The following is a 25,272-nucleotide window of genomic DNA, read 5'->3' as shown; positions in this document are numbered from 1 at the left end:
CCCTGTGGAGGGGGAGCAGAGCAAGCTCTGCAGAGATGGGGCGATGGGCCATTTCTCTCCCCCTCCCTCCTGTTGTTGCCCAGAGACAGAACTTGCCTAACTGCGCAGGTACAGGCCAGAGAAAATGAGAACCATCTAGAACAACCTATTGCACATGCGTAAGAAAGACTATATAAAGGCAACACCCTACGTGCGTCTCGACCCACCATCTACAGACCGAGCTGGCTACTCTGTGACAACGCGGGATCCAAGGGTGATGATCTCCCCTTTTACTAACACCTCCTCCGCTCTTTTCTCTTTCCTCTTTCGTCTCTCTCTCTTTCTTACATATATTCATATCTTTAAATTTTGTACGAATTGAATTGCGATTGGTTGATCATTGATGGGTTATTAGGAAAACAGTCTCATCGCCAAAGTGCCTTTATTCCTTCTCTGGATGGTTATCAGTTGATTTTGCCAAATTGTCTCCATTCACTTACTAAAGTGGTCAGTTAATAAAGTCACCAGCACAATTGTCCCTCTGAGTCATTGCGGTGACTCGGCCGCCCTGTGGCTCTGCCGAGCAGCGACCAGCTCTTCCACCACACACAGGCTGTCAGGCAATTCAAAAGATTCACCCCCCTCGTAACCCACTGTGTGGGATGAGACAGCTGCCACGTGTGAAGCTTGCAGACGGGCTCTTCTCATTCTTCTATGCTACTCTACAAGCTGGTTGTGTGCTGCCCTCCCAGCCCATCTGCACCAGGGGCTCCCAGGATGGCCTGACCCTCCTGCCACACTTAGACTTAAACGTGTTGAAGTTCCCTTTTTCCTTCCCTCCTTTGCCCTCCCCATCAGAGACTGCTTCTCCCACATCTCAGAAACAACTGAGGCTCCAAGGTGCCTCATTCCTGCCGTCTCCTCTGTTTGTGAGATGAGTCATGCAGGTGTCAACATTTCTAAAATTTGTACAGAGGCTCAGCAGAGCTGGGAGGGTGCAGAGCATTATGTTAGAAGTTATTAATAGCTGCTATCGACCAGTTCTTTGAGCTACAGGCAGCTGATTACAGCTGCTGCTCCTGATGCTGAGACACCAGGAGTCCTGTCTGTACCTCAACTTCCCTTTCCAGTTTTCAGATTTTTACTAAACCAGAAAACTTTCCCCCAAAATTTCAAAATAGATGGGATTCAGCAGTCAACACTGCAGTCAGAAAGGCAAACACAATCAAGTGAAGCGTAAAATTTTACTTTACAAGGGGAATATCAGGTCTTTGAATCCTGCTTCTAGCAAAGTCTTTGAAAGGCTTAAAGGTTGACATCACACAAAACAAACCTCCAGAGAACACAGCTCCTTTCTGAAATGTTCCATGTAACCCTTAATCCATATCCATGAAAGCAAACTTATAATTTGTTTTCTATAAATAAAGAGATGTAGCAATTGGTTCCCACACTCTCCCATGCTTTCACCTGAAGAAGAAAAGGTAAATTGCCCAAAGACACCATGCGCATTTGACCTATTTAGTGAAACAATTCATGAAATCTCCCTCCAACAACCCAGAGGCACTGTCGGAAACAACTAAGAAAACAGCATAAAATAGCCACCTATCACTTTATGTCAGCATCATCTAATCCTGCTCTGTCTGGTGGTAAGCAATATGGTGATCAAAAGGCGACACAGAAAAACATTCTGTGACAAGACAAATTCAGGCAAATTTCCATTTCATCTGATGTTACCAGCTAACTTCTCTATCAACTAGCCCAAAACTCCACAGAATTCCTTGTCTGAGAAACAGGGACGAAGTGGATCTATACCATGATACTGATCTATGCCACACTACACTGCTCTGCTTGCTAAGGCTTTAAAGGTCATTGGAGCCAGTATTGCCTGAGTTAAGTCCCCATCTACCAACACAAGAAAAGAGCACTTTTAAGGATGCCAGAGCAACAAGGAGGCTTGTGCACAGTGGGACAATCCACTCTATGGCTTGAACATGAACCCGAGAAGCATCAATTTCTACAAGTTTTACTCCATTTGAATTATGGCATCTATAAATCTATATGATGGTGGAACCAGGCATGAAGAAAGGAAAACTCACATGCTTATGACTATTGTAAAGCCTATGTAATAAAACTGCCAAGCTTTAAGATCACATACATATTCCAAATATTTCAACTCATGACCATAAAGCCCATTCCACTATGACAAAGTACAACAGAGAAGAGAGGAACTACTTGGCAAATGCATGTTAACATTTACCTCATTACAGTCACATTTCAGATTACAAATTTTCAAAAAGAGAACTAAAAATAAGAATTCCTTCGAGAAATACTTCTATCTTTGGAAAGAACGTTTGTTCTCAGAGAAAACCTAGTAAAAAGCATTTAATAGAGTTACTGGTATTCTGGGGTTTTCAGGCCCAATGCCAAGAAGTGAAGAATTAACAGCAGACACATTCTTTACTTCTTCAACCCTTAGAGTAAAGCTCTTATAAACACACACTCACTTAAACTGTGTACAGAAGAGCCTTGCTACACATGCAATATAGTGTATCGCTTAGACTAGACCACAGAGAAGACACCACACCTGCTACATTTAATTACCCATTTACTTCCCCTTTACACAATCCTTTAACCCACAGAGACTAGCTGTCACTCCAGCCGTGCAGTATAGCTATGCTTGACACAAAGCACATTCATCACACCCAAAGATTATGATTCTTGGCTTTTGCCAGCTTCAGGTGCAGAATAATAACTTGTGGGTCTTATTGATCCTGGAATTTTGAAGTCTGAATTTTGCAAACCTGTCTTCTGTGAAAGCAGACCACATCACTAGGCAATAGAATCTTAAAGGTCTCCACTACTTCACCCCTGGGGTTAAGAGCCTGATGGTTCTTACCTCCAGCTCGGTGTTATGAGCATGCAGCTTCTGCACCATCTCCTCGGCCTCACGCATACGCCGGTTCAGCTGGGGCGAGTGCTCTGAAGGGGTCAGCTCGCTGTCATACGACTCCAGAATTGCTCGCATCCCATCACGCTCCTGTCAGGAAGAACAGCAAACACCTTTAGGGATAAAGCCCCTGACCTCACTCCGAGGAGAGGGTTCCCAGAACGATATTCTATGGTTTTGCCCATTGCTCTTTTACACGGCAAAGAAACCCTGACGGATATACACTCATTGTCTTCATATTAGCATCACACCAGACATGAACACACAGTTCTAACAAAATAAATGTTGCTGCTCTGAAAACTGAAGAATTGGACTGTCTTGTGTATACAAAACCACATATCCCTTGCAGGAAAACAACATGCATACACTCTAAGAAGCAGATGGCAACTGAAAACAGAGCCTGCTTTCTTTTTGGAGACATTATTCTAATTCAACATGGCTGAATGGGTTTCTTCAGCAAAATATTTAGCATAATACTTGATATTTTTCCTGACAAAAAGTTCCAGCAATGAATGAACAGAATTGTCACAACAGAAATGAAACAGATTTGACAATGAACAAAGTGTCTGAGAGCAAATATCCTCTAAATGGTATGTGACTTATCACTTGTTAAACACTGCGATACTCACTGTTTATAATACTTTTTCAGAGGTTAGTATCTCACAGACAATGTATTTGGCTCACCTGGCTCTTTGTTGGCAATTATAACCAAGCATTTGCAGAGAAAGACAAAAAGAAAGATCCCTCTCCCCTCCCTGAGAGTATTCATACTCTCAAGTATAAAGCTTGGGTTGAAAGCTCAAGGTAAAATTTTTTTGTGTGGGCTCCTGGTTGAAGTATTTCCTAATGTGTTCCCAACTTCAGACAGCACTTAACTCCTACCTCCAAGGCATTGATGGGGAAGAAGAATGAGGACAAAAGGCTGAAAATTTCAAAAAGTCAAGTTTGTTTTAAGGAGATTACCATTTACAGTGCAATATGCATACAGGGATTAGCCAGCTGATAAAGTGTTTTATCTTTTGACTACATGGAAGAACCTTGATGTTTGTGAGGCTATGAAAAGGGTCAAAACAGCATAGGCCCCTGGCACAAATTTAAAGAGCAAAAACTCCTACAAAATCTTACAGTTCTGCCTTCCTTTACAGCTGAAGTTGGCTACCTCACTCTGTTATAGAAATGCCCAAGTGCTCTGGTCAAACCAGTTCTCTCCTGTGAATTCTACCACCACAAAAATCTAAAATATTATGAGAAGATCACTCAGCTTCATAGCTGCGCAGTTCACATCCAGACCAGGCCGCTGCCACTACACTGAACTTGAAGCACTTCACAAACCCAGCTTGGCCACACTGAAATGCTTTGCTGGGATCCTGCTCTCTTGGGGAAATCAGGAATTGCCAGGCAGAAAAAAAAATGCCCTTTCCTCTCTCCCCCCAGTGAAACAGGTTGTATTTCAGATAGTGAAGGTGATGCTAACTGCTCAGCCAAGCAAGCCTGTATACAAAGGTTATCTCCTCCTTCAAAATCTAAAGGTCAAAGCCTGAACGTGGATAGCAAGTGTGTGTGTGGAGAAGGGAAGGAACATTCAAATTCAAGGTGTGAAAATAAGACTAGGGGCACTGCCAGAGGTACAGCGCGTGTTCAGAGCATGTCATGGCTTGAAAGGTCAGCCAAGATGATTGGGTTGGTCAGCAGATGAAAGAACCCCGAGACCAAAGGACAGCCTGAGGCTGAAGGGACACAGGTAATAAAATAATAAAGAAAAACGGGTTTTAACATAAATAGTACTAGAAGCTATTACTAGCTCCTTGCTTAGGTCTGAGTGAAGAAAAATAGTTTTCCAAGGAAAGAATGGTTTTGCCATAGTTTAGAAAGAATTATTCATCTGAGAGACATATGAAAGGAAATACTTTCATCTTACTGCAGAAGGAGAAAACCCAAGCCCAGTCACACCACACCTGCCTTGTAATGCACTTGTTTAGAAGAAAGGCAGCAGTACAGGATCGCTCCCTCCTCCTCCTCCCCCTCCAATGCCCCAGCCACTCTCCATAAGGCAAGCTGCTTTTGCTCAGGAGATTACTTTCATTCCCCATTTATTGCAGAATCATTGTCTAGAGCACAGAAGAGAACATAATGATGGTGTTTAGCAAAGGTATTGGTTTGATCGTTGCATGTTGTTGCAATTAGATCTCCAATTACAGCATCCTCTCTCTTTCTCTGTACTCCTAGCTGCTCTGCCATCCTAATTTTCTACTAAGCATCTTTCATCGATGTGATAATTTGACACTGCAATGTTCTCTCCATTACAGCAGGGCAGTCCCAAAATCCTTAGCATTTTTTCAACAGCAAACAGGACCCCTGGCAACTTGGCTTTCAATTAACTGCTAAATATTAGGTCATTCGAATTATCCCCAGCAAGATCCTAGCACTTCCCCGAGCTATTCAGCTGCAAGGAGGACAAACTTCTGCTTTCATGTTAGGATGGGAAAACTGCATGGGAGCAGGACATCCCTACAGGCTGTCTTTCCCCTAAAATCAACTACAGATCTTGCCTTTCAAAGCATTTCTCTTAAAGGAAGAGTAAACTCAAGAAAAAAATATGCATGGAAAACATAGCACAAGCTGTATTGGGAAAAAAGGTGCTGAAAAGCTGAAATAAAGGGCAGTACAATTAAACACTTGATCCTGGAGTTTAATTCTCCTCTTTAATTATTTCTAAATATTAATACTATAATGAAACCAATTCTCAGCTTCCAACAAGTTGTTCCCAGCTCCATTTTTTAAATTTCTCCCTAGCAAGAGCACTTACTGAAAGCTTCTCTCTCCCTCCTAAAGTTCTTATTAGTTTGGCAGGATACAGAAGTTCTTGTTGAGAAGTCCTCTGTCTAAAAAGATTCTCTAAAATGTAATCCTAATTTAGTAATTGCTGCAATATCTCCTCATCCCACACAACGGGATAGTCCCCAAGCCCTATCAAAAACCTCCCCAGGGACTTTCAGATGCCCTTTCTATCCTTTTTCCAACACCTCTACTGTCCTGCTTTTTATCAGGAGAGTATTCATCAGAATTACTAAAAAGTGGTTCCTCTTGGAATTTCCAAAATTTACTCAGCATAGGGCATCTCTGCTAACTCACCATGGACCTTACACTGCCATGCTTCCAGGTGCTCTTTATCTTGACCAGTTTCAAATCAGAAATGCATCTTACTCTAAACATGCCCTAAAAGCAGAATAATTGTTTTTGATGTTCATTATAAACCTAGGAAATTAATGCCCTACAGCAAACTCTGCAGCTTGCAGCTGTGTTTGAGGAGATGAAAGTTTGAAAAAGAGGAAGAATAGTGAGTTTTTCAAAGGTTGAACAGTTTCTTCTGCCAGCAACAGCCAATTCACCAAACAAATATGCCTCCTACTACTGCTAAACTAACCAAAAAGAAAACATGTTTTATAATCTTAACCATAAACTAGAGCTAATCCCATGAAAGTCTGCTACAGGAAAGTACAGGATGGCACCTCTGCAAAATGCCATCCCTAAAATAAAGCTCCTCCCCAGTCCTCCCACCAGCTCCTCTATTCCCTCTATGTAAAGCCAAAATTCGACCTGGTTGGCAAATACCTAGAAGCTAAGGGAAAGTCTCTTTCCTCAGTATTCACACCCCAGAGGACTACCAGAGTGGTTTAGAAACAGCAGTTATATAGGTGGGCTCCTCCAGGACTTCTGAGTTAATTTTAGGGAAAGACCTGAGAACTGCTCACACAGGCACCATCACTGTCACCCCTACCAACACCGTGCTACCGCGCATCTCCAAGGGCAGCCCGCAGCTTCAAATATTTACACACTGAGGAGTATGAGAGTGATTCCCAGCTGTATATTGGAAGTAACTGAAGAGTAAAACATAGCCAAAAAAATTTAAAAGACATTGCCCTTATATACACATGTATTAAACTCTGGCCCTATTACTGTTGATGCTTGTTAGCCCCTCCTCAAACATACATACACACAATTCACCACAGACTTTCTAATTAGTTGCAGAAAAGAAAAATCAATAAGAAAGAAATTAAAGTTACAAATCTAACTGAAGTCAGTCACACACCCAGGGAAAATTTGTTCCTGGGGTAAAGTTTATCTAGTGTCATAATTTTATTGAAATCCTATATCTTCCTGTTGACTTTTATCGTTTCAAGCTGGATGCCAGAGTTATCATTATTAGAGTCTCAGTGTTGCTTGCAGGCTCGAGGTTTGGTTTTTTTTTCCTTTTATAAACAAGCTGTAATTGTCTGGTTTATTGATCAATAAATCTTTCAACTGCTTCTCTTCACCCAGCTTCTGTTCTGGTAAGTCCCTGCACCATTCTCTGAAAGAAAATATAGGGTTGTTGTTTTTTAAAGAACAGATTGTTTTGTCATTAGCAATGAAAGAGCAGGAATTGTGCTGGTCGGTTCCGATAATGGCTTTTTAATGACGGATTCTAGTCACAGTAAAATCTGCTTTATTTCCACACGAGTGAACTTCAACTATTAATCCATAACCCAAATGCACAGCTCACTTGCTCTCTCACTTCTGCACGGGTTAGAGCCTGGCAGAGGAGACAGACTTTGTAAAGTGGAATCATAATGATATTTCCCACTTGGTGCTTTTTTGATGGTACAGAAATATTCCTGTTCCTGGAGTTAGATGAGCTTTTTGTTTAATTAATGATAATTTTTGGAGAATGTTAATAGACTGCTTCATTATAGGAAATCAGTTGCAAGATTTCCCCCTCCTCTTCCTCTCCAGACTCCTAACTCCAAATTAGTTGTAATAAGAGAAAATTTTGAGACTGAAGAAAGATACGGAGCTTCAACATCAAACAGATGCTATTTGCAATCAGGTATAATTTAGCTAACTATTCCTCGTAAAAACACAAATAAAAGAGAAAGATGACTGTATAACAGAGGTCTATGCTTTCCTGCTTTAAGCTATACAAATACATACATAGAAAAAAGGAGATGGTAACTGGGCCTTGACCAGATGTTTAACAGTAAAATTAGTAGTGTGAGGTGTGGGAACATAAGCCAAAATATGGTCAGAAATAACTGAAGAATATTTAAATATATTATACTCTGTCAGGACCTATTGACAAAATATATCCTTAGGATACTTCAAAAAGTAGTCACGGTAATCTCTGGTCCACAAGCAACTATCTTTGATGAACTCACAAATGGCAGGACAGGCCCTAAAAATAGGACAGAGGAACAGACCTAACCTTTTAAAAGAAGGATGGATGAGAAGATACAGGCTCTAGCAATTACAAATCATTTCAACATTCTGGTATCTCACAAAATACTTGAAGAAAACATTAAAAATCAAATTGCAAGCAGCTAGAGAAGAATTAGGGAGAAGAAACAATCAACTGAGCCTTAATATGAATAATATCAAGCCAGTCTAATTTCCTTCTTTGACAGGTAACTTGTCTACCGAATAAAGGCAGACAATAAATGTGATAAACTTCAGTGATGTGTTTATCAAAGAGGAGGATTACAATTCAACATCATCTCTGTAATTTAGAGAAATGAATTTATATTAAGGTGATGAAATTCATGAAAGCAAAGCACAGAGCCCTGCACGTTGTGTAGCAACACAGAGACCAGGTACCATTAATAGGCTGCGGCTTCAGTTGGCATCTACTGCTCCCCAAAGCTGCCCGTTTGCACCTTCCTCACAGGAATCATGTGCATCCCACTCCAGCCCCATCAGGATACAGGCAGCTGCCCTATTCACCACGGAAAAGCATTAGCCAGGGAACATGCACAGGGCTGCTGACAATTAACAGGTTCTGCCCCAATCGGATGGCTGGAGGAATTGATAAGTCATTGATACATTGTTGAGCCTTACTTTGTAATTAGCTTCTCTCTTCAAAGACTGTGTTCACATCCCACTGCCTTATGGAAAATGAGGAGAAAAAGTAAAAACAAAGTGACAGCAAGACCCAAGAAACAGGGTCCTGAAGGCAGAGCTGTGGCTAAAGGCACATTCAGTCAGACTTTGCTATTATGGGAATGCTTCTAAGGGAGCTACATCCCCTCAGCTCCTGACGCTCTTGGACCACTGCTAACAAGAGCTAATCTAGTCCTCCAGAACAGACAAAAGTCCCAGACAAAACCAGCAAAAATTAAATTACCAGAAACTTTTCAAATCCTCCTTGTCTACAGCAGCATCTACTATTATCAGAAGGCAAATAGTTCACCTTTCTCTTACCACCCTTAACTTTTGTACTAATCATCTTTAAACCAAAATTTTCTGTTCCCAAACCTCCAAATAGCTTCCTTCTCAGCTACAGCCATTTCCCAACATTTCTGTCTGTGGTTGACCTATTTTCACATTACTTTGCAAATTAGAACTGACTGCAGACACATATGTATATACACACCATTGACTTTCTACTCAAGACCTCAATTAAAACAGCATTTACAAAAAAGCCCGTTAACTCCATAAAAACATCCAGCAGATCCCACCACCCTTTCACTGACAAGAACATTAGGGAATGGTTTTTCAAAACATCCTTGCCTCTCAAATGTGACTTTCTATATATCAAACTTCTGCTTGCATTTTTGCCCCTCAAGCCAATATAAGACTATTGCAAGTGTCTAAAGATGAATTTAAGCTATAAAGAACCCCTCCAGATGTATTGTGTCTTACAACCAAGGCCTCTCCAACAAAAATAAAATATTTATTCTCTACAAGTCCAAGTACCTCCATCCATGTCTAACCTGAATAGGTGGGAGGGAGGTCTGAAAGACTGATGTACTCTGTAACCACAAGCACACACCAAACCAGGAATTAAACATCCCCATCTCTCCTATCATCTCTCTACAACTGATGGTTTTCATCACTTTTTCTGATACTCTCATAGCAGAGCCATTTTCTTGCTAGGAAAGGTAACATATCATTAAGGTTGAACACCAACTTTCCACCCAAGGCTGGAAGTCTGGCGCAAGCAGCCAGTGGGGGAAACTGCAGTAAGAAGAGGACACAAGCAGGCAGAGAGCCTGAGAAAGATGATCAAAGGCTAATTTTAGGTGCCAGAACAAGGCATTTGGAGACACTCTTAGCTCCCCAGCCATCATTTCTTAAATTTTGGAGAGACTATGCAATCTGATTGCTCTTTTGGCAAACATTCAGCAGGCAGCTTTAAATGTACACCTACAAATATCTATGTATCTTACATGCTCCTGTATTCCGTAAGTTCTTCTCCAGATTTATAGTTCTTCTTTTCCAGGTTTTGTCCCCCACCTCCAACACTTCTCTGCAGAAGGCTCAGCTTGGCTAATATCCTGGCAATGGACCAGAGCAAATAAATCCACTGTAACTCTTTTAATCTGTCTCTGATAAATCCCCTGCTTACTATCTTCTGGAAAATTGTGCATGGTCTCTAAAAGCCTCATTTTGCTTATAGCACATACATATGCCAGCTGACAAGCAATCATACAACTGACACTGCAACAAACTAAATATTATCTGACTAAAATACCCCTGGGGTCCTCTTGCTTCACAGTGAGTTTAACATGTTTAGTTATGTTTCCCAACCTCCTGCTGCCGGGAAATAATTTTATGATTTTTCTTCATTTAACTCACTTCTACCGGAACGCTCACCACTGCCTATCTCTAGCGCAAGCCTGCTTTTCTATCTCAGTATATTTCTCATCTCTTCATTCAAAACAGCCCCTCTTCTTTCTACCATTTCTCTTAGCCCTGCTGCTCAAGTGGTGGCAATCTTGCACAAGTGTGATGCTGCCTTATTCACCTGCCTCAGCACAGGGCCACTCTCCATCTGACACCAATATCTGACACTGTGTGCACAGTTCGCATTTGAAAAATGGTCATTTCTTTAAAAAAAAAAAAAATAATATCATACCTTCTTCAACCTAGCCACTGGATTACCATCGCTGGCAGAGGGAAGGCATACAACCGACAAGGAAATCTATTCATCCTTACTTACTGCCAATAGAAATCTAATATTTTATTCATCCATTCAAAAAAAAAGAAAAAAAAAAAGAAAAAGCCTTATTCAACCCTGAAAAGAAAGTTTTCGTGAGGGTGCATCAGATTCTTCTATTCTGCCAGTGTCTATAGCACATAAAAATTCAGGTCTATGTTCATTCCTTACCCTCAGATTTCTTTTTCCTCCTGCCTACTAAGTAACCCAGATATTGGCCTCTAAATCTCTTAACAGCCAGTTTCCTGCAGTTTTAACCGCTTAAATATCATTAACTTGGGAGAAAAGTAAACTGAACTGTGCTCTAAGATGGTGCAGTTATCTCTGCAAAAATAAAGGAGGAGGAATGGCACCACCATCCGGGCTCTGTTCCTGGGGTATTCAGGCTAAAACAGAACTGAACCAGGAGGACAAATCTCTCGCATCAAATTCTGAGAGGGCAGAAAAACCACAGACCTGAGTTCATCCGATCGGCTCAACACAGCACATTCCATTGAACTTGAAAAGTAATTTCTTGGTCCCCTTACGATTTGTCAACAAATTTCTTGGTGCCCTTACAATGTGTCAACTCTAGAAATGTGGCAACTGTAGCTTTTTGAAAAAGGCAAAGAAAAAGAACTTTTAGCTAATGCTTCAGAACATACATCACCTGACTGCTTTATTAGAAAATATTAATAATTTTCCATATTTTACTTAATTCATAAAACATTCCCTCTACTACCTCCAGGGTATAAAAGATCAGCAACTTCAATAAGAGTTTCAGAAACTATACATCCAGTTATCTCCTAGGTCACCCAGAGCGTATCTGAGCTATCTTTAAAGGATTCTTGTGGGCAGAGGGAAGACAGCTCCTTGCCTTTGCAGCCCAGCGACACCTCCTTGGTAGGAGCACCCTGTGCAGGGAAGACTGAAAAGTCTGGCTGCATATCTGCTGCAACAGGACTGTCTCAGGCAAGCGAGTTAAGTAGTGTGCACCTTAACACAATGAAGCCTACAGCCAGGCACCCACAGCACCCACACTGCAAATCATCACCTCATGTCTGACCAAATTTGCAAGCCCAAGGGTTGAATGCATCTATACAAAAGGCCTTTCTGCCCATACATTGGGGTTAAAATGTTTTCACTTATCTGTGACAACTGTTGGAGACTTCCTTCAATTACTGTCCCATAACTACTAGGGAACTGTCCAGAAGCCCACAGTATTCAGAGATCCACCCTGATGCAGAATACATAGGGTAAAAACCCCAAACAGACCCCACACACAATACCACATCCAGTGCCTACCCAGCCCTGATGCTCAAGTTGTTGCCCAAAAATCATAAAGCATTTTGTTAAGTACAGGAGGCACAGCGTGCAACTTCCATACTATATAAGACATCTATAAAACAAAAGAATACATGAACACATCCTTCTTGAAATGATAATAACCATAAAGGGTCATTCCTCACCCAAGCTGTGCTCCCAACAGTAAGGCTGGGCTAGCTGGAGGGACAGCTTATTTAATCACATACAATAATTTATCTAGGGCAATGAAATAATAAGCCATTACTTTGAACTAAAATTCTATGATTTAGTTGGATGTGGTCAAAATACTAATTTCACATTACACAACACATGTTTCACATTACCCACATGATGTGGGTTACATGTTTTAACTTATACCCTTTGAAAATACAAATGAACAATAATTTTTAACACTTTGAGTATATAAGCCAACTAAAAAGGCTATAAAGACAAACTGTACCAAGCAACACTTCCTCGGCTTTTTTTAAGATCAGTTTATTCTCTCAACCCAGAGCACAGTTCAGACAACACCCACACAACACGTCTCATTAGCTTAATCAGGAGCCATCTTCAGGGCTTGCTCTCAGACGGCATGTAAACAACATGAAGCTTGGCTACTCTTTAACCTTGTGAACTGCACTTCTGGAAGAGTTTTCTGCATTTAAAAAAGAGAACGTGCCACCCCAGTGCTCTGGATTGCAGCTTCTGGAGCAGAGGTTTGTCATATACTGGCACTCAGTGCAGGCTGGTAGAGAAGACGATGAACCACCCCTCTGCGCCTGGGATCCTGATCCTCTTGAGACCCGGGTATGGTGAAGAACAAAATCGGATGCTCAAGAACCAGATACAAGGATCACATCAGGCAGGTACAAGATTATGGTGCTTTACACGAATCACCATCATATTCTTCACAACCACCATTCCAGTCGCACCTTCACCTTGGGTTCCCAACTCCAAAAAAATGACATTTAATAAATACTTTTGAAAAACAAGCTCTCACTGACAACTCTGGATATTTTTATTGATCATATAAATATCCAGTCTCTTTCTGAACCCTGATAGATTCCTCACCTTGCCAATTTTCTGGTGGAAATGAATCCCACTGCTTTTTTCACTGCTTGAAAATGTATTATCTTTTATCAGTTTTTAATTTGCCACCTTTCAGCTTCATTGAGCACCTTTGTTCTTGCATTGCACAGACAAGGAAAACAACAGCTCCCAAACAACTTCTCTAAACCACTCATTCATTAGACTCTGAGCTTTCAACTTGTCACCTCTTATTCAAGTACTTTTTAAGGTAAACAAGTCCAACCTTTAGTTTTCCAGCATAACTGCTTTCCCAGTCTTCCACATTCTCATCACCCATTTCTGACTGCTGCTCCCATTCTGCAGCCTCTTTACCTGAAGTGGGTTGATGAGGAATAAATGAAGAGAAACAGTGAAGATGCACCGCAAGTCACTGGTCCCTTCCCCACCTCTCTCTGTAACAGGTACACCCTCACCCAGCTCCTGGCTGGCTAAAGAGCTCATGATCCTGACATCTGCTACCATCAAACTCCTTTATATACAAGTCACCCAGAGACTCACTCCACCAGCACACCCCCACAGGCGAGGACCCCCTTACTGTACTCAGTGCCTCCTACACAGGTTGGCAAACACCTACTGCTCAACAGCTTCAGAGGGCTCAGCCCATCGTCAGAGAAGCAGGACAAGATGCTCTCCCAAGAGCTGCTGAGCCAGGGGATGGCAAAAGCCCAGCGACTTGCAGTTTGGGAATACAGCAGGCAATAAATCTCCTCGAGCACACCTAGAAGAGAGGAGGATGCATGTCTACACTTAAGAAAGCACCTCCAGTCCTTGTGACAACAGCCCACATATACAGATTTCCTCAAATTTTAAACATTTCAGAAATTAAACTATTACCTCAAAATAGCCTACAAGTTAGTAGACCTAATATTAATATTAGCTGTCACTCAGTGAACACCTTCCTTTTCCAGTGTCACCGGAGTTGTGGTTAACTCACGCAGACAAAATGATGTTCCTTTCTTTGTTCTCCCTCCACTGCCTCTGCAATATTAAGTCAACAAAATCTTTCCTCAAAACTGCACTGACATCAAGAATGTTATGCTCAAACCATTAGACAAAACGTGAAGTGCTGAAGTCATGCCTCATTAAAAACAAGTGGAAAAATCAGTTTACCAGAAGAAAAACATTATTTAGGAAATATATTCATTATATACATCTAAAAGAGAATGATGATTAAATGTATAAGACCAAAACATTCATCAGTCTTTTAATTAATATTTGACCACAAAATTATGCACACTCCTATTTATTTATATTTTATTCTCAACGAAACCACATAGCAATAAAGAGCAGAACCACAGTATCAAAAAATCTATTTTGTTGCAAATAAAACCACTGGTTTGCTTCCATACTAATGAACTGCCACGTATTCGAGAACAAAACGGACTATCAGCTTTTCTACTTCCAGGCACAACTTCATCAAAGTGAATAGAATATGGTATAATCACAGAAACAATTGTCAAAAGAAAAGGAACAGTAACAGAGGGAAGAAGTCTCTCCCTGCCACATCATCACAGAGTGCTGATAAATAGCAGACAGTTAATGATGAAGATGAGCTCCTACTTCCATACTGCAAAACACCCATGATGCAGACTTTCTGGATAACTTGGAGACACTCAGGTTGAAATTTAGCTTTTCCTATGTTCCACATACCAGAAAGACAATCAAAGGTCACTCAATCCACCACAGGCAGACTTACATAATTTTTAGTTTGCAATCAAGTAAGTCCTCAAGAAGACAAAAAGGTGAGAACAGAGCCATTTGCACTGCAATATTTAAACATACAACACATCACTCAATTTGTCCCACCTCTGGAAAAAAAGTCCATTGTGATGTGTCAAGAAATACTATCAGAGCTATTTTTATTATTCTAGATTAAAAAAAAAAAAAGTTTTAAATGAAATCACATACCTGTTGCTATATTTGGTTCTTCTGCTTTCATTTGTGAAATACTATTCTATTATTTAATAAAATGCCTTTCTCTCCAAGTGCCTTACAATAAACCTGGCCAGAACTCTCCTGACTTAGTACAATCTTTCTCAAATACAGCTTTATCTGACCAACAAATGCTGTATCAGATGATGACATTTTTAATATAGTCTATTATCAGCAATAGACAGACTCAGACTTGCACAACAGTTGAGGTTTGAGAGCTGCTCCGGAGATTGTCTACCTCAACCTCCCCAGCTCTCCTGGATCCCCCTTCTCTCCAGAAGCATATTCCATGGGATTCTTCCAAGCAGGTTCATAAACAGATCAAACTCCGCTCTCCTGAAGTCCAGGGCTGCAATCTGCTATTTGCCTTGTTCCCTTCTCTCAGGAGTCATTTTAAATTACTTTAACAGCATCCTTACTCTCCACCTTAGGTTGTTCATAAAAGCCTCCACAATCAACATAAAATCACTTGATACCACAAGCACAAAAAAGGTTGGTTTAGAGATGAAGGGAAGACAAAAGTAACAAGAAGAAATCATTCTGCTAGAATTTATGACCACTTCACAATCTCTCTCCTCAACTTATTCCCAAAAGATAATCCTATTTTGCTTGCAAGTATTATTTTTCAGACTTGTCCCTATAATTTCACCTTCAATAGCAACATGCATAGCTTTTCCACATTAAAAGAAAGCATGACTACAATATTGCCTTTGTCAGTGCAGTCTCAGAGATGCTACCCATGATTATTAATTCACTAGGACTCTTCAGCTTATTGAGTGTAAGAACAGAAGCACCCAAAATGCAGCAAGTGATGAGTTTCTGCCTCAGTCTTCCTGCACACATCAAGGATTCTAAACACACACACAAACAAAATCAACAATCAAGGCTATGCAAAAGGCTTCTTGTGCAAAACACCTGCCTCAAGGCCATGGAACAAGTAGTGCAAATTTTACAGCATATGTCAAATCTTTTCAACTTTTTCCCTGAATCAAATTAGTTACTAATGAAACAGTTTATGATTCATACTCACTTAAGTCAAGAAGTAAATTGGGGAAAAAGCTATTAGTTGAACATGAGCAAATCAGATTGGCTCCAGATATACATAATGAAATGTGTATATGTGAAGAAAATACTATTGCTGTATCTTTAGAAGTCTTCAATTTCTGAACACACTCTGTATTAGATCATCACACAATATCCTCTAGTGGCATTTCTGAAACATTATGCAGAAGGTACAAGCAGTTGATGTACCTGTGAAATACAGATGTATTTCTAATGATGTACCTTCTAGTGATCTAAATATGAGAAGTCTCACAAAGGCATGTATCTCACTGACCACATACACAGAGCTCCAACAGAGAGCTCCATTCAAAGAAATATTGATCCCATCCACCTCAGGCTTGCTTGTCAAGACTAGGCTGTCTCACAGGTTCTGTCCTTTGGATTTCCCCCTCAGTTCAAGGCGGCAGCACACCAAGGAGCTATTGTCATGGAGGGAGGAGAGGGCAAATCAGTTCGACAGTCCTGTCCGTACTCTGAGCTGCTGGGGCAGTGCCTTGGAAGAGTGAACAGAAAATATCTGCTAGAAATGATCTCCTAAGCCTATAAGCACAATACCAGGCAAAAATTTATTACCTTTTCCTCTAGAGCAGTCTTTTACATATTTGAAGATACGTTTCTCTGCAGTATTCGCTAGTGTAATTCTTCACTCTTTCCTCTTACTTTTTACCATTTCACTAGATAGTTAATAAATATCCATTCCTCTCCAGAAACTGAGAGGAGCTTCTGTAGTATCTCTCACACAGAGTTATCCAGACCTGACTGGAAGGAGAGCCAGGAATGAATGAGATGGGGATTAAGGACAAGAAATCCCTTTGTAATTGAAAACTCAGGGCCAGCCACCATGAAGTAAAACGCAGGAGAATCACAGAGCCACAATAAAAATCAAAGCAGAGAAGAAATGTCTGTGGTCTAATACTGGCTCATGCCTCAAATTTTAGTAATATTCTGTACTTGCACATCCCACAGGTTGCCCCATATACCTAATTTTAACACCAACCCCTAGAAGCTTTGAATTTAAAAACAAACATGGTACTAATTGAAAACTCCTCCTCATCAAGCCTGTGGCATAGACTGTATAAAGACCTGTTTCTCCAGGGTACACAGAATGGAAACTGTAATTGTATTTAGGTTTTGGATGTGTGAAAAAGGAAGAAAAAAAAATACTGTCAGTTCAGCATGTTCGAAGGAGGAAGACATGAAAAGAATAAATAGCTTGAAAACTAGGCAGCTCTGAAGTTTTCATCTCAAAGGAAAAAAAACCATTTTACACGAAATTTTTAAAACTTCAGAGGAACACAAGCAAATAAAGGAATTAATCTCCAGCTGAAGTTTGTGTGCTTCTAAAAGAATGTACCTATTCAAACATATTGTTCTTTATCAACAGTTTAATACTATAAGCAAAAAGACAGCAGCATAACAAATGAACTTTTTAGAGAGAGCTTCTCCCTGCCTCCTCCTGTGGTACCAAAAGGCAAACAGCTGCTCACTTTCTGCATCACACGCACCATTCTCACACTGGCACACTAATGGGTTTTCTGACAAGGCAAACTCTAATATTAGATACCGCTCTTATTAGCTCAGATCAGAGAGTGTGCTGTTAAACCCTGCAGGTACCCCACTCTGCAGAGGTTGCTCTCTTTATTTCACAAATCATATGTAATTGCCTCTTTAATCAGCCACTGAATTGAGTTGAACACTATCATTCTTCTCTAAAGTCAACATTCATGCACTTCAAACATATGTATTTCATACTTAAAGAATACTTTTTACAAAAAAAAAACTTCAAAAGCTTAGAACTGAAGTTATTAGACAATTTAACTCCCTGATACAAACAGCAAAGAGAAAAGGAAAGACTCCTCCCATGCTCCAAACAGCAATTTCTTTTTCACTAGCCACATAAAGAAACAAGGGGTCTCTGAAGTGGTTTTAAATTCTTAGGTTTGAATGAATGGTATGTGATTGATATGGCTGTTATTTGTAACACCATAGGAGTGTGTTATAAATTACTTGGTGTTATTTATAAGCGTTGTGGTTTTTTGCACACCAGCATAGCTGAGAGGCACAGCATCCCACAGCAAGCGCTGGCTGCGAGGAAAGGTTTTCCGTAACGTTTGCACAAACTTAGGCACATGGGTGATTTTTGCCAGCAATTGCTGGAGGCTGGCAGAAACCACGGCACTAGGGACGGGCACACGCCTGCGCGGGCATTGCACCTGCGGGGCTCAGCAAGTGCAAATTAGGCTAGAACCTCACAGGAGCGGCCTGTGGGAGATGGGAAACAAGTATGTGCTGAGCTTATTTCTGTGTTCAATGTTAAGAAAATTCACATGGTCTCTGCTGTGTCTGTTACCAGAACATTTTAAACAGCCACGAGGCTGCTGACCAAGAAAGGAGAGCCTGTCTCTGCTGGGTGGTTAAAGCAATCATTAAATACATGCTCAGCGTGGACCTGGAGCTCGCTGAAAGGGGAGGACAGTTACTCATCACTAACGCTTACTTTCATGCCACTCTCCTACTAAGCTTGCTAACAGCCTGGCATGCTAATGGATATTCAGGAAAAAATTTTTTTTTCCTTTCTTCTCATCTACAGTCTTACCCCCTAAGTTAGAACCAATTTAATTATTGCTACATAATCTCCAACAATGTACGCCATGTCTAGCCTTGAATTTATTCAAGAGGTGTGATTTTATCCCTTAGTTTCTCCTTTTTCACTTATTGTGGGAATAGTTAAACTGCATTTCTCCAGTTTGCTTTTTAAATGGAAAAGATCACTGTCAAGAGGTGCAAGTTTCCTATTTCCCTGCCACTTACAGATTACATTAGTCTCTTCCTTGTTCATACCTACTGAAACAGTGCTGTCTCCTGGCACACCAACTTTAAAAAGTAAGTGCAATTGAAGTTTTCACCATTCAGCTCACAAAGAAAGATATCTGCATATTATAATTGATTCCTTTTCTGATCTCAGTGGTTAACAAAAATAATTGAATTTAGTACCCTTTTTTAACACATTCACATATTCCTTTACAGTTCTGAGCTGAATGTACTCCCGCTTTTGTCCTTGGTTTCATTTTCAGAAACTTTAGTTCACCAACCTAGCACCAGCAAGAGACTGTCCAGTCTGGCGAAACCTGAAACAGAGACAATTAGGACAGGAGAGAAGCAGGAGGAAAAATGCAGTATAATACATGCAAAAGCAGATGTATTATGAGGACACTGCGATAAGTAACCTGTTCATGGAACTCTTCCACTTAACAATATAGAAATGTAGGACTACCTTTAGGTTTTTATGCTGCACTTTTTAGCAGTCAATCTTAAAAGCAGCTTATTATGGAAGTTCAGCATCACCACCTCCATCTTCCAGAAGGGGGACACTGATGCCTCACAAGATGAAGTGGTTGTGGTCATTCAACAGCTTAGAAGAACTGGGCTAAAACACAGACCTTTTTCAAGTCTCTGTCTGAGGATCTTCCCAGGGATTTCATCATTCTTATGAAAACCAAAACCTGGAAGTACATGTTTATCAACTACACACCAGCTTTGTTTAGGAAAGAATTAAGGCCATTGTGCAGCCACTTCTGAGATGCTGCCTTTCCTGGAGTCACACCAGAGCAAGGCAAAACCAGAAAGAAACAGTATAAGAAATTAGAGATGTTAACAAGTATGAACATTCCCAAAGTGTTCCTGTTACATGTGCTCCAAACTCTTGACATGCCAAAGTCATGAAAGTTGAATGGAAGTCTACTTTGTTTTCAACTATTTTTGCAGAAGCAATGATCGGTACCTACTGGAATCAATCAAAATATGGCTTTGAATTGTAGCAATAAAAGAGGAAATATAAAGGTGCTGCTTTGTGACACTGCAAGGAGACCATTCCTCTGGAGATGAAAATCAACAGTTCTACCTGTAGCCATTGCTACTTTGTCCTGCCAAAGGAACTCATACAAAAACCATTCACAAGATAAAAGCTTCTCACTTTCTTCTAGAGTTAGCTTTCTGCTGATTTAGCTTCTGAAACTTCATTTTCAAACCAGTTCTGAGCAAAGAAAATGACCAAAGCATTTAGTTTGGGAAGGGGAGAAGGGAAAAGGGACCATCCCTTTCACAGCAACATGTTGGACAGGCTTAGTCCGTTCATCGAGCAGAAAAGCACAAGTTTTAGGTCACAAACCCAAAAACTACTTCCAGCAGCACAAAGCCAAAGACTTCCCTGATAGGTGAGGAAAGAAGTCACTCCTGATCTCACAGCCATAAAAAAGCCATCCTTCAGCAAAACTGAACAGAGCTACATTTGCAAGCTAACTCGTCAAGCTACTGAATTTATATGCAGCAACAGAACCATGTAAGGATCAAATAAAATTAATTCTGTCTAATAACAAATTAATTGTCCATGCCAACCTCTAATGTCTCCATCATCAAATGAATTTCCATGTTATTTACCCACCACAACTTCCCACGGGGAAGGAGAAAGGCAGCTGCTTAGATTAAAGAATGAAACAGAAGAGCCTTCTAGACAAAGGACCTTTTCATTTTCTAAATGATTGCTCTACTCCACAACGTCTTATGAGAAATGTTATTTTTTTATTAACAAAACCAAGATGCGAACTGCCTAATTTGATGCTGCTATGACACTGTCTCAGAACTAAATGCAACAACTTCCAGCGGTAAAGAGTGATAGGCTCATGTAGAAATAATGTTCCCATTACAAGAAAAATAAATTGTCAACAGACCTAAGAAAGTGTATTTTTCTCATTTTATATTCTTCAAGGCGTGGATCACTGTAGCCCTCACCTTATGTATCGATAACAGGGACATTTTTAAAAGGCATATAAGATGACAACAAGAAAACCCACTTTACGGTAAAAGCAGGCTATAAATTCTTTCAAAAGACCGTAAAAGTAACACACACTGCCAGATTCCCACTGCTCTTATTTTACAATCTTATTTTAATGCCTCTAAAGAATCCAGAATCGTCCAGTTTGACCACACCAAAGAATACCTCTCAAAATCACCATCTAACAGACAAGTTTTTCTGGGAAATAAAAGAAAGCTTTCTCTAACAGCAGTGTCAACACACTGTCCCACTTAAACCATCTACTTCTATGCCTGAGAAGTGCCAAAGCTTAGGGAACCAGCTCATAACAAAGAGCTGACCCATTTAATCCTGGAGAAGTCCCAGGAAGAGAAAGACAGAAGGGGAGAAGAAAGCCCTCACAGAAGATTTGGAGAAACTCAGGTCTTTGACATTACCAGTCCGACAATTCACTATTTTTGATCAGGCAAGCAGTAGTAAAAGATACAAGAGCCCTCTTACTTAAGGCAGAAGTCAAAGTGCTTTGTCACACAACATACAATGCTTACCTGAATGGGGTTTTAGAAGGTTATTACTTGCAGAGTTGTCATGGGATAACCGCCCAGTAATGTCTTTCAATTGTATTGGGATATCTTCATGACAGAGCCAACAGCAGGACTATATACTGTGTTTGAACTTCCCAGACTTACAGTGGTGAACAGCTCTCTAGAGTACGGAGTGTTCCTACCAAAATTCTGACCTGAACGTCCCTGCAGCTACAGAGCAGAGCAAAAACTTGTGCTCAGCAAAACTACAGGGCATGACCTGGAAGAAATCTTATAAAAATGAGCACAATCTATCAAACAGGGATTTAATTTATCCTAGCTGCAATGTTTTTCTACACAGAGAAGATTAGGAGCAACAGACTCACTCTTCCAAAGCAGAAACAAAACAACTTTTAGTTAAGAAATAAAGCAGATGGCCCACGTAGATTAAAGAGTAGGTACACCGCAATGCAACAGCACACTGCTGCGCACAAATCCCACAGTAATTACAGCAGCAGCGTTATTTCGCTAATGATGCTATGCCTGTGAACTGGGACAAATTAACACAAAGACACACATGCTGGTGACTTGCAGCCCAAGGGAAGGTGAATATGATGGAGAGACAGACATTTCAGGGAATCACAACAGATTAAATGCTGCAAGGTAGAGGCAAGCAATACGCCACCCCAATGGAAAAGGAATATAGGAAAGGATGCGTTCCTCATCTGTCCCAGATCTGTATCAAAATTGATGTTCTCCCTCGGGACTGAACAATGGATCTTTCTCATCCCACTTGTATTTCAGCGTCTTTACTGCTAGTCCACTTCCCTCTGCCTTCTGTAAAGGCTAGAGATCAGCATCACTGTCACTGGAACATGTCCTCAGTCAGGCTAAACCAGCATTACCTGGCCCACGGGTTACTTTGGTCCAAGTGTGAACTTCCATTAAGCAAAACCATATGAAACTATATCATTTGCATTAACATTCACTTCCAAACAGCAGTTAGTCTGGGGCCTTATGTCTGATAAACACTGCACAGTTTTCCCCACTGAAGAGCAGAACAGCATTGTGATGCACAGGAGGACCTGAGGGGTGTCCAACACCCTCCCAGCCACTGAGCGATCAGCTCACACACTCGCTGCTCTGCACACATGTCCACGTAAAGCAGACGTGCAGCCTGGGCTCTGCTTTATACCCTCAGCAAAGCCAGTGTGCTCCAGTTCAAAGTATTACTAAATACAGGATGCAGGAACGTGAGCCCAATTTAGGGAAAAGCCAAGAAAAAGCCATTTGAGACAAAACCATGAATCTCTGCTCAAACCAGTCCCTGATTTAAGTAACATGACACAATCTACATCGTATCTCAAGAGGTGTGGCAGCTAATATCTCATGCCAATGATTTCAGACTGTTCAGCCTGTCGGCAGCAGCTCGTTTTCTCGGACCTCTGGGGATAGAGGTGCAGTTTATAATGTGGCTTATTGGATGTTATTGATGCTGACTATTTCTGGCCTTCAAGATTTGGCAGGCGGTAAGTTTTCCTGGTCTGGACCAGTGGAGAGCAATTCAATATTATTTTGTACTTTGGATGATTTTAAGTTAATGAAGGTCCTATTCTTTTTTAGAACTCCCCATGCAAATGTTAATTTTTAATAAACTTTGCCCAAGTAGGATTTAAAGCTTATCTCACAAGACATATTTAGAGCAGTGCCATGGTGAAGTAATTCTGGGAAAAAAATATGTACAGCTGAAAATAGGATATTTCTGCATGCTCGCTTCAAAGTCTACCAAGAGTTTTCTGCACAGACTGACTTGTTGTCAGACTAGTCGTTGCACAGGACTGGAATTATTAATTAACAGTCAAAACCTGTGCCTCTCAGACATGCTGCAGGTGAACTTCATTGTCACCATGAGTTCTGCACTTCGCATCAGTGACATGGGAAGGCTGGAGGTAGTAGAGAGGGTGGGAAGAGCAGATAGATTTTGTTTAAACTTGACAGGGCTGGTAAGGTTAACCTGTTGCTAACAGGCAGCATGTTGACTGAGCAAGAGGCTTTAGTATCATCAGTCTTTCTCTGATGATGGGGATAGGAGCTGTCCTGATGAAAAACACACTTGTAGGCTGTGCTCGGCTAGGATCTGACTAAAGAGGGCTTTAGAAAGTTGCTGTTGCTGAGGGACAACACAGGGCTTCTTACATATCTGTGCTCAAGACCTTATAATTAATTCAAAATAATTAAGCTTAATTACGTGAATGGCAGAAAGACTTCTAAGTATCGTTTTCAAAACCTGTTGAACAGACTCTTCAAATCTATAACCCCCGCGGCCTTGTGTTTTATTCCATCAGAAGTTAATTATGGGAGAGAGAGTTTCAAAATGTATTAAGAGCTATCACATATCTAGGGGTCATTTGTGCTGAAGACAGGAAAACACGTTAATGGGAAAGGTGCTGTGAGCATCTGAGCTTTCTTTGCATCGTTCACGGATGCAAGAACAGAACTTATGACCTCTCCTTTCTATCATCAGAGCCACTCAGAAAGCTAATGCACAGAAAACACTGTCTTATTGAACCAGACCTCTTTAGTGCTTTCATTTGCTTTTTTTATATATCTTTATATATATAATATATTTTTATACATATGTATAGAAGACTAAGTGCTGTGCATCACTTCTTCCCCCACAATACTGCTACTGTCAGCAATTGCATTCAACCAGTACACAGAAGTTTCCATGAGGAAAGAAAAAAAAAGCTGGAGAGATCTTTCAAGCATCAGGACTTACCTTGTATTTCACAGCTTTCTTAGCCTGTCTCATTGGGAAATGAATCCTTTGACTTCAGAAAATCATCCTTTCCTGTGCATAGGTCATCAACAGATGGTAGCATATAGAAAAAAATGCTGCTTCTGAAATATTCATGTTGTTTACTGCTCTAGGTTGCTCCTTTGCTCCCCATCTTGAGGGACACCCAAAAATTAAAAACAAAAATCTAATTTTGGTATTAGAAGTCTTGCCATGCTGCCTGGTTTGCTCTACTTAAGTTCCAGAAGTCAAAGTAACATAAAATTTTAATTAAAAAAAGCCAATGTACTGACAAAAAATTTTTTTCTCATTATTTGAAACTCTTCTTTTCATCGGTATCTGTAAAATCACCTTCTGCTCCTAATATTCACACGCATCAGCAAGAGTCAGAAAGTCTGAAGGAAAGGATGCTGAATGAAGGGCCTGTGACCCACAAATCAGACATATGCCAGCACTGAAGAATTTTAGTTCTCAAAAAATAGTTATGTTCTCCTCTCAGCAGCAAATTGACTGTTGCATTGCAACTAAGTATCTCACAGAGATCCACATATTTACAGGTCCCAGAAAAGGGCTGTTGCAGAAAGTAGCAAAATATGTATGCAATACCTGAAAAACTGAAAAATATTTTTTCCTCTCAATTCCTTTCTAGTGAATTGCATTGTCTGTGGAAAAGTGGTCAACCTTAACTGTTCATCACCCCTGAAAATACATGTATTCTCAAGCACATGTAACCTACTAAAAAATTGCCCCTTTTTGGCTGAAGTGGTCTTGATCGGGTTTCTAATTTTTGTCACTCACTTTTTGCACATTTTTACTTTTTGAGTAAACTATCTCAGATGTGTTATAGAAAAATGTCAATAGACTAATGAAAAATTA

The 25,272-nt window shown here is 40.5% G+C and overlaps 1 protein-coding gene across 3 annotated transcripts in view; it reads right to left on the bottom strand.

Moving 5' to 3' along the window:
* MAD1L1 (mitotic arrest deficient 1 like 1) overlaps positions 1 to 25,272 on the bottom strand; it is a 379,581-nt gene that overhangs the window by 214,341 nt on the left and 139,968 nt on the right. For all 3 annotated transcript variants that reach the window (XM_074841020.1, XM_074841022.1, XM_074841021.1), the window contains exon 12: positions 2,876 to 3,016. In XM_074841020.1, the coding sequence (XP_074697121.1) occupies positions 2,876 to 3,016 (141 nt within the window). The remainder of the gene's footprint in view (positions 1 to 2,875; positions 3,017 to 25,272) is intronic.

The sequence above is a fragment of the Strix aluco genome, chromosome 15 (genome assembly GCF_031877795.1).
Source record: "Strix aluco isolate bStrAlu1 chromosome 15, bStrAlu1.hap1, whole genome shotgun sequence".
NCBI lineage: Eukaryota > Metazoa > Chordata > Aves > Strigiformes > Strigidae > Strix > Strix aluco.
This window is presented reverse-complemented; position numbering and strand designations above follow the sequence as displayed.